The sequence below is a fragment of the Sardina pilchardus genome, chromosome 8 (genome assembly GCF_963854185.1).
Source record: "Sardina pilchardus chromosome 8, fSarPil1.1, whole genome shotgun sequence".
Taxonomy (NCBI): Eukaryota; Metazoa; Chordata; class Actinopteri; order Clupeiformes; family Clupeidae; genus Sardina; species Sardina pilchardus.
In genome coordinates this window covers 25,325,681-25,336,012 of record NC_085001.1, presented here as the reverse complement: position 1 = coordinate 25,336,012, position 10,332 = coordinate 25,325,681, and the positions used below count along the sequence as shown (strand labels likewise).

The window sequence follows — 10,332 nt, the reverse complement described above, 5'->3', positions numbered from 1 at the left end:
TGTAGGAGATCCTTACTGCCTATCATGCCGGAGCTGCAAAGCCCCCGCCTCCTGCTCCATTTCACTGTTATCTCTAAACTCTTATCCCTTCATCCATATGGGTGTGTCAGTCGACATCACTTGCTTACGATCTCTACTATTGTCATCCCAGGACCATGGCCAGCTACTGAGCCAAACTTGCAATAGGCACTAAGTCTAAAGCAATCCAATGGGCCAACTAGTGAACCTTCGATTTTAATTTCTACATTTTACAGATGACTACTGATGTGTAAACGGCAATGACTAACATGTGCAAACGTCATCAAGCAGAGCAGCTGGAAGAAGAAGAAGAAGAAGAAAACGAAGGGCAACGATGAAGTAGCCCACACTCTTCCAGATACGGCCAAGCCCACTTTATGATCTGCCCTCCCTTAGCTGTATCCTTATCTTCCACGCTTCCACTCGCCTCCCTCCACATGACACTTTTGAGCCACACCAGAGCGCAACATGACTAACGAGCGGTGCCACATTATTGCCCCGATTGTCGTTCTGGTATTTGCCCTTCTAGGTATTCTGCTGCTTGCCCTCTCAACGGACGAAGTACAAGAACCATCGGAATATATGGTAAGTTCTGTTTGTATTTATTTATTTACAGCCTAACTTGTGCATTGCAGTGCTATCTCAAAAATGAAAGTAAACTAGATTATAGCCTGTAAGCTACGTGTTGAACAACAATTTTCTGAACGATATTTTAAAAAATGAAGAGATTTGACAGTAGCCTATGTCAGACAGTGAGCATGTTTAGGCGATTTTCTGCCCGTAATAAGTAATGATGTGGTTATGGGTGATGGCGTTATGGCACTAGCCTACCTTGGCGCGTAATCCTGTGCTAAACATCATCCTCTGCGATATAGAAACATGTTTTCACACATTTTTGATACCATCAGCTGTCTCTTTTTATCATCTTAGTTATATCAGCTTACTGTAGGTCATCTTAGTTATAGGCCTATTGATGACAATATGTTGACAAAAGTGTTTTTTTTTTTCATTCACCTAAAACAGTCATAATTTGCATGGACAAAATTAATCTTAAACTTAATGAAAATGTGTAGGACTGAATTTTGCACCGACTCTTCTTCTAAGTGATCATGAATTGCTCTGACAATGTCTGGGTATCTGTTGAGAAATAAAATTGTGTCTTTAAAGTTTTGGTTAAATACAAATGCAATGAAATGATTGGTCCAATGACTTAGCAAGTATGGTAATATGTTTTTTTATATATATAACCATGGTTTTACTATGGTAAATCATGATGATTACGATTACTATGCTCCTGACCATGGTACTACTGGAACTCAAACATGGGGAATAAGTGGATAAACACCTCAATCTAGACACAAGCCAATTGCCACTGGAGGTAGCATTAAGTGAGAGAAGTGGTATCTCTATGTCAAGCATCCTCATGCATCCCCATGCTTCAGTTCCCTGTATTTATTTTGTTTTACTCCGTGTAGACTATGTGGTCTTGATTCTAGAACGAGGTGAGTTTAAGCCAAATCTCTATGCAAATGGCCATGCAAAGCTTGGCCTCTCCCTATATCACATGATGAAACATACTTCGAAATAAGGTGTAATAGGAATGAATCTGGCATATATTTACATGCTATCACCAGCAAAAGACACACAACATCATGGGTACAGTATACTTAAGAATCTGAAACATCTACAGTAACTAAGTGCACAGAAAAGGGAGAGTCTGAATGGGCAGTACCGACTGGAAGTAAATGTGCCACAATACAAATATCAACAGATGAGACCCGCCTTTACATGAAGAGATTTATAGTGCTTTGAGGTTGTACTATGATGGCATTTTGTCTTGACATTTTGTGCTGGAAAGTCATAACAGTGACAACTGCTCAAACACGCGAACCTTTATTAACATCATTTGTGGGCAGCCACAAGCGCTTCTTTTCCGTACTTGCCCCAAAGTCAAACACAGAAAAAAAAGAACCAAGAGGACAGATGAAAGATGGCAATACAAATTCAAAACATTGCTACTCTCCCACTATCTCTCACCCTTTGAATGCATTGTATGCTGTGTTATTCTTTGATCTCACAGACATTTGTTGCATTCTTATTATTTCATGAGCAACCTTGAATACATTTAGCCACAGTGTACAGACCTTTTGTACTGGGCAGCACACAGGTGCACTCTGACATGAGATGCTGTTGCACACGTGCACCAACATTTGCAAATGCGTACAATTTCACTTGAGCTTTAAGTGATTTGATTATGTCGTTGTCCAGAAGGCTCAACCAGTTTCTCTTGTCCTGTTGGTAGTGGTTATGGTTCCCTCCTCACGGTGAAGTGCTTTGAGTGTTGATAAAAGTGCTATATAAATGTAACATGTTGTTGTTGTTGTTGTTGTTTAGTATGGTGTTGTCCTGGATGCAGGCTCCTCCCATACAACCATGTATATCTACAAATGGCCGGCCAATAAGCAGAATGGGACCGGTATTGTGACCCAGTATGAGGATTGTCATGTCACAGGTCAGACATCACCTCTGTCCTGTTTTTTCCACTGTCATGGATATTTTACAAGATGGTTAAAATACAAGATATTGTGTGTGTAACATGCATTTAGAATAGGGAAATTAAGAAATATTTGATGTTTTGTAATGTTGTTTTAGGGAACACTAAATGGTGGTTCAGATGGTAATAGTGGTAGGGAAGTAAAAAGTGCTGCTATCTGTGTAGGTTCGTTGTTTAAAGTTCATAGAGAGGTAATTCAAAGTTTAGCTTTTGCGAAACACAGCTTCCTAATGCCCCATTTCCTTTTTTTGCTGATGTACCCTTCATGCCCTCTGTTGCTGTTCCTCATTCACCAAAGTTTTGTCATCCTTTTGAGTTTGTCTCTATGGATGCCTTAGTGACAGACCAGTAATATTTCCGGACAAAGACCAAATGACCCGATGTACCAACACCCACTGTGAAACTCAGTTTGTTCCTTTTGACAATCCTCAGGAGACGGAATATCCAGCTATGCCGGGATGCGTGGGAAGGCAGGGCAGAGTCTGGTGGCATGCCTCGACCACGCAAAGAAGGTCATTCCCAAATCCAGACACCACCTGAGTCCTTTGTACCTAGGGGCAACAGCTGGCATGAGACTTCTGAAGTGAGTGGCACTGAATCAGAAGGACTGCTGATCATATGACACACTGATATGGCTGTATAGAAATGTACTGTAGTCCGATTTGCTATAATTATCCAATTCCAGTGTGTATGTGTGTAATGTGTGTAATCTCCTGTGTCTGTGTTCCCAAGCATGTCCGATACCATCGAGTCAGATCGGATTCTGAAAGAAGTCAGTGCCAAACTGAAAGCGTATCCGTTCAACTTTCTTGGGGCCGCTATTTTGAGTGGTCAAGAGGAGGGGGCCTATGGCTGGGTCACAGTGAATTACCTGTTGGAAAATTTCATCAAGGTAGGTCATTCAAATTTAACTGTTGAAGTATAACTGCTCAATGTTATACTTCATATTATGCTTTGTTTATAATGTCTGTGCATCTTTTCAGAAACAAAAATCTGTCTTTGCAGTTTTGGCTCAATTCAAATTCAATTCAATTATTGGTTGTAGAATGACTTAATGGATATACAGTGTGCTCCTAAGATTGTACAGAGACATGAAGCAGAAAATAATGTCAGTAATGGCATTCCTTTATGTTACAGGTCAATAGGCTGCGAAAGTATGTGTTATGCACACCAAATGTTCTTTTGTGAGGTCGGTCCTGGCTACTGGTAAAAAAGTTAAAGGGGTGGAAAAGTGGCACACACTCACTCTGGCTCTAGATGAGAGGTTTTTTTTTTAATAGACAAGGTCTGAAAGGCCTTCATCAGATTTTGCAGGTCAATAGGCTGCCACACAATATGAATGTGCCATAGCAGAGTAGATCGTGGATGATAGTGTGATGAAATTAAGAAGACGTAAAAAGGTTTCTGCAAGTGGAAAGACTAGCAGCACTAACAGTGGAGATCATAGGAGGGGAAGTAAGATGAGACAGAATGACTGGACAGCCCTTATGTGTATATGAATGTCTCCACAGTATGGTTTTGTCGGTGAGTGGTTTATTCCAACAAGGAAGACCGTAGGAGCTCTGGACTTTGGAGGAGCCTCGACCCAGATAACATTTCAGACGACAGATACCGTGGAGGATCCTAAAAATGCAATGACATTGAGACTATATGGACGAAATTATACTCTGTACACACACAGCTTTCTGTGCTATGGCAGAGACCAGATGTTAAGACAGCTCTTGGCTCATCTGCACCAGGTAATTGACTTTCTCCAGATGTCAATGATGACGCAGCACAGTCAATAGCATGCATGGCAATTGTAACATATTTCATTTCCGGGTTTAAACACTCATTGGCAATCATATTCTATTGGTGGTTCATCTTAATTAGCCAATTCTTGCCCATTAGCTTATTAGATTTTTTTGTTTCCTTCCTTTTTTTCCAGGCTCAGGGATCGTCTGGTAGTATAACACACCCTTGCTACCCACTAGGATATAATGTCTCTATGAAGCTGAACAAAATCTTTGATTCTCCATGCACAAAGAGTAATGGGTACAATGCTCAGGACACTGTAACGGTGACTGGATCGGGGAATTATCAACACTGCCTTCAGAACATGTCCAGAATCTTCTCTTTTGACACCTGTTCTTTTTCCAAGTGCTCTTTCAATGGTGTTTTCCAGCCCAATGTTACTGGAAACTTTATGGTGAGAATCCCTGTCTGCCCCTATGTGTGTTTATAAATCGGTGAAATAAGAAGCAGCACTAATTAAAATGGGCCTTAGGTCTGTTCTCGTACAGTAGGTGTTGATGGAGACCGCATCGGCTCTGCGGGGCTTGTTTGTGGAGATATGCTAATGCAGGACTAAGTTGTCTATTTCTCATTATTTATTGTGGTTGATGAGTGTTTAAATATCAAGTGGTTAGTTGGATTAGGAATAAAGGTACCGTATTTTCCGGACTATAAGGCGCACTTAAAAGCCTTTCATTTTCTCAAAAAAAGACAGTGCGCCTTATAATCCAGTGCGCCTTATATATGGAATAATTCAGGACCTCAAATTGATTTTGTGTCATACACGGCGCTCTGTCAAAATGTTATTGTGAAAGTGTTTGATAGAGTTTGACTGACTGACTTATCGGTTTTGTTTCGCTTAATGCGCCTTATAGTCCGGTGCGCTTTATATATGAAAAAAGTTTGAAAATAGACCATTCATTGACAGTGCGCCTTATAATCCAGTGCGCCTTATAGTGCGGAAAATACGGTACTATCTAAAGAGCTAGATCGATAAAGACAACCATACCCAAAGATTTGGGCATCCACACATACAGCATGTTGATGAATTTGTCTAATGTCTAATCAATGGATCCTAATTGGCTGTCAACTTTTTATCGTTCTTATAATCACATCAAAAATGGCCAACAACAATATTACATATTTATTCAATATTACAACATGTTATTCCTAATGTCATTATCAGCTGTGTGAACGTCGTAATTCATATTTCGTAGAGCAATACTTATGACTGTTGTTTTTGCAGTTATTGCTAAAATGTGATTATAGAGGCTCCATGCAAATATTTTACCGTGAAGTTCTCTCTTTTTCTTGACCACAGGCCTTTTCTGCCTTTTACTATGTCTACTCTTTCCTGCAACGAACCACTGGCATTACCGCAACTTCTCCCAGCCTATTGAAGGAAGCAGTCCAAGCTGTTTGCAATATGAGCATGGATGAGGTACTGAGCCCCCTGTAACCTCCTCTATTTAGCCTGCTCTCCTTAGTGTGTACGCTGCTGTATTTTCAGATCCCTCTCCGATCAGCATAGAAAGAAATGAATCGTCATAGATAATAAAGGTCACTTGTGTAAATCATTACCAAACTCCTCCCTTATAGATAATGTAGGTGTAAAGTGCATTGGTCTGCTTTTGTACTTTGCACTGATGACGCTGATAATGTATGAAAACACTACTAAAATGTGACACCTCAATTTCCCACTTCCCCCAATTTCCACCTCAATTTTCTCCAGATTAAAAAAGGTCTGTGTGTGAGAAATGTGATTTTTAATCCAGATATCAGCAAAAGGGTGACAATGAGGTGTTTCAGTACAGTGGCTGGGTAGCCTCTTTGCAAGTGATGATGGAAGGTGGATGTATTACTATGTCACAGCTTCCATCCGTTACTTAAACACCATGACACAAAGGAGAGTGGTGTTGGAAAGGGATATCACCATGGCAGTAATCCAGCTATATGCCCACGGTGATGTAAATAATCACCTGTATATAAAGAAAAGTCTCCTCTCACACAGATGCTGGTGAAAGCTCCTGACCAAAAAAAACGTCTCCAGGATTACTGCGCCGCTTCAGTGTTCCTTCAGGTCCTCGTGCTGCAAGCCTATGGCTTTGATGATAAGTCCTTCTCAACGATCACATTTCAGAGAACGGTGAGTTCCCAGGAACATGCACAGTGACATCCACATCTAAACACAGGTGGTAATTAGATATTGAGGGCATACTGTAATATGGATCACATATGACTATCACCTGATTAGACTGATATTAATTACAGAAATGTGTAATTTGAGTGTGATTTAATGACTACATTCCTTTTCAATTCCTTTACAATTGCATTTTCTTAAGAGATCCCATGTTGATATTTCATTGCAGGTGGAGGGCACTTCAGTTGGCTGGGCACTGGGCTATATGCTCAGCCTGAGCAGCTTGCTGCCCGGGGAGAGTGTGGGGCTGAGGAGGGCTTTGCGCCCTGAAGTATGGGCTGCTCTGCTGGTCCTCTTCGTCTTCCTCCTCCTCCTCGTGCTGGGATATCTGTTACTGAAGGCATATCAGAGAAAGGCCAGCAGTCCCAGTGTCATTTGAAAACCGGCACAGGGGTCAGGGGTCAATCACCTGAGTCTGAACTTCAACCTTACAGTACATTTGTAGCCTTAGCTGGTGAGCAGGACTGACATGACCTCTCAAGAGTCGTTGCAGTTCGGCTAACCATTGCAGGAAAACGTGAAGGAAAGTAGAGTAGTTATATCTACTTGCAATTTGCAATCAAAGGTGACGTCCGCGACTCAATAAATACACCTTTTGTCAAGTTCAGTAAACTGTTCCTCATGGTCATGTTGTCAGTTCTGAGGCGTGTGACTTCATCAGCTGTTGAGCTCATATCAAAAACCTTTTGTAAGAATTCTGGACTGGACCGTGGTCCGTTGATCACATTGTGGCTGTTTTGATTATTATGTTTTGAAGTGATGCTCTTAGAAAAAGCATGGAAAGGATTTCATATGAGATGATAATTTTTAAAAACATGTTCCATGAAGGTGCTGTTGTGAACTTGCAAATTATGTGGTACATTTAACAATATGCCCTGATAATCAGTGGTGTAAATATTAGTCAATTAAGGCCCATGTCTTATGTATGTATTAAGCCAGTGTCTGTCACTACTCTCGCATTGTAAAAATATATATTTGCTTTTTTGTAGTGGTAACTGGAAACTGGCTCGCATATTGTAGGCTATAGATCTATTGAGCTTAAATATTATTTTTGTTTTTGGCCCTGCTTGCAAGCGAAAGACAAACGCTCAACATATTTCAGCTCCTGATCGTAATGGCAACCATTTTAAATAGGGTTACAACCTGTGAAATCTTACTGTATGTGTGATACGTTTTCTATGTTTTTTTTAACTGCTCTGAATATTCAACTGTGTAAATATTAGTTGAGGCCTTTGTCTTTGTATAGATTTGTTGAGCTTAATATTATTTTTGGTTTTGAATAAAAGCAAAGATCCTTCATTACTCCGCTTTAACCCTCTCTGATAAAAGGCAAGTAGGCTACTGAAAAAATCCTTAGATATAAGGAAATGAACAGACACAGCCACACATATCAGTCATGCTTTCCAAATGGGCTGGCAGCCTTGCTCTGTACGGTCCATCTCCTTGCTATTAAGCTATTCGCCCTTGTCACACTATAACGTTCTGAAGCAATAATGAGGTTGAGGTTGTAGAAAGTTCGAAAACGTTGCTGTGAGTGAATGGAGTAATACTGTATTACTATTTAGCTTATTGCTGTGTATTTCTTTCAAGAATCTTTCCCAAATCTTGTCCGTGTGATTTTATACACCTGTGGAAAGGGACCTGATGAAACCCATGAATATGTGGTGATGGCTGCCCTCTATCCTATTAAAGTGTAACTGCACCCCATACCTCCACCCACTTCACATTTCTGAAAAAGGCTTTCAAAATGGCAGGGTGCTTGCTCAAGTCTTTCAAGTCTTAAAAAGTATCGAATTTTAGAGTGCCTTTTTCCAGACCTTGAAAAGTTTGGAATTTTGTAGAAAATTCTTGGAAAAGTCTTGAAGTGTAGCTCATGAAGAACTGATGCAAGTACTCAGACTGAACACACCCTCCACAATTTTGCGAATTTTGCGATTTCTTTTTTTTTTTTTCATTTGCAATCAAAATCCATAATTTCATGGCAGTGTTTTCTAAAACATTACAAGGATTTTTGCAATGTTTTTCATTTTAAACCTCATCTAAGATGATCTCTAGATATCAGTCTCTCAAGTCTGTTCAAGATTCAAGAAAGATTGTCTTCATTAATTCAACTCAATTCAATTCAGTAATAGGAAGAAACCTTGAGCAGTTCCACAACTCAAGGGGAAAGGAAAGGAGAGGAGGCCTATTAGAACAGCAGACAGAGCACAGAACAGCAGAGGGAGAGAGAGAGGAAGAGATATGGAGATAGGGAAAGAGAGGGGGAGAGAGAGACAGAAAGAGAGAGAGAGAGGGGAAGAGAGAGATGGAGAGAGGGCCACAACTCAAGGGGCTGACCCAACTGCCTGGGGCCATGCAGTAAATCAGTAGCTAGAGTAGGCTACAGGATGTCCATAGATTTTGCAGAGGCAATATCCAATATGATATACAACATGATGTAAAAAGATCCTTTTTTCTTGAGTTTCCATGTTTTTTTTCCTGTTGGATTACATTTAACAAACAATTTAAAATTTTCAAAAATGTAATATTTTGAATATGGGTGATGGTTCCAAAATCCCTGAGTAATCACGTTTAATAATCGTGATGTCAATATTGAACAAAATAATCGTGATAATGATTGTTACCATAATCGAGCAAGTCTAGTCCAGAGTTAGTGTTGAATCAAGGGGTGGGGTAGGTCGATCCTGCCATGGGCATCTGAGAGGGTCTTTGGGAGGGAGATGGTCCTGCCATGGGGGTCTCGGTATGGTTGCAATCTGCATTACATCTCATTATACTATTAGAGAGTAAAAATGATTGCGTGTTGGCAGCCTGACTCTCAAAACTACAAAATGTCGAGGTCTTGAAGAAAAAATTATACGTTTGGAAAAAGGTTGGAAAAAGTCTGGAATTTTTAGTTGACAAAAGAGCAAGCACCCTGATTTTGAACTGCAGTGTGGTTGACTCCTTGCGGTTTGTTTACTGTAGGTCAAAAAGTAACAATGACACTCAAGTATGCGCCAAATGAATCGGTCCAAGGTCTCCAAGATTCAAAATGTTCACAAGTACACAAGTATGCAAATTCATATATTTAGTGAAAATTAGGTATTATTGTGTCTTATTGTGGTGTTCCAATGATTTATGAGTAACTTATAGCCGTGTCTGATGGTGACATTATATAATTCTGATCTAGCTGAAGGGACTTGTATCTGACCAAATACCGCAACTTGACTACATGAGAAAAGAACCAATTACTAGTTTTGATTTCTTATCTTATTTATTTTGTTAATCTGTTAAGTACATCACAGGATCAGGGCCTTCATTCTGATCGTCCTAGTGATTCTAATTCCTTTTTATGAAGCCAAAATCAGAAAACAGCACATTTTCCATCACAAAAAAAGTTTACATGAAAAGAAACTCATTTGCTGTTATGACCTGCACTGACTCATAGCAGTAAGGGGAGAGGCACTCAAAAGTCTTGGGGTATTTATTTTTTAGAAAATGTATATGCACAAACGACAACAAACACAAATAGGCCTACCGTATGTAGACAGGAAACACATTGTCAGAGCTACGTACAGTAGGACGGAGTTCACAAAAACATGAAGGTATGTTTATTCTGCATGGTTGGTTTAGGCATCCCCTGCGAGGTCTCAGGTAGCCTGGCCCTGCTCTTCTAGTATCTCTGTTCATTTTATTTTCAATGAGATACTTATTTGACACTTGACAATACACTAACATTTCCCTCAGCCACTATGGGTGGATAGCCAGTCAGTGACGAGAGGGGATGAAGTTAATTTCAAAATCA

At 40.1% G+C, this 10,332-nt stretch overlaps 1 protein-coding gene across 1 annotated transcript; it reads left to right on the top strand.

Annotated features, from left to right (window-relative positions):
• The first annotated feature begins 420 nt into the window (after positions 1 to 420).
• Positions 421 to 7,830, top strand: LOC134089070 (ectonucleoside triphosphate diphosphohydrolase 2-like). Its single transcript, XM_062543368.1, has 9 exons — positions 421 to 603; positions 2,413 to 2,530; positions 3,005 to 3,155; positions 3,305 to 3,464; positions 4,084 to 4,311; positions 4,500 to 4,760; positions 5,667 to 5,786; positions 6,357 to 6,491; positions 6,715 to 7,830. The coding sequence occupies exons 1-9, from the start codon at positions 487 to 489 to the stop codon at positions 6,922 to 6,924; spliced, it is 1,500 nt and encodes a 499-aa protein (XP_062399352.1). The 5' UTR covers positions 421 to 486; the 3' UTR covers positions 6,925 to 7,830.
• The last annotated feature ends 2,502 nt before the right edge of the window (positions 7,831 to 10,332 follow it).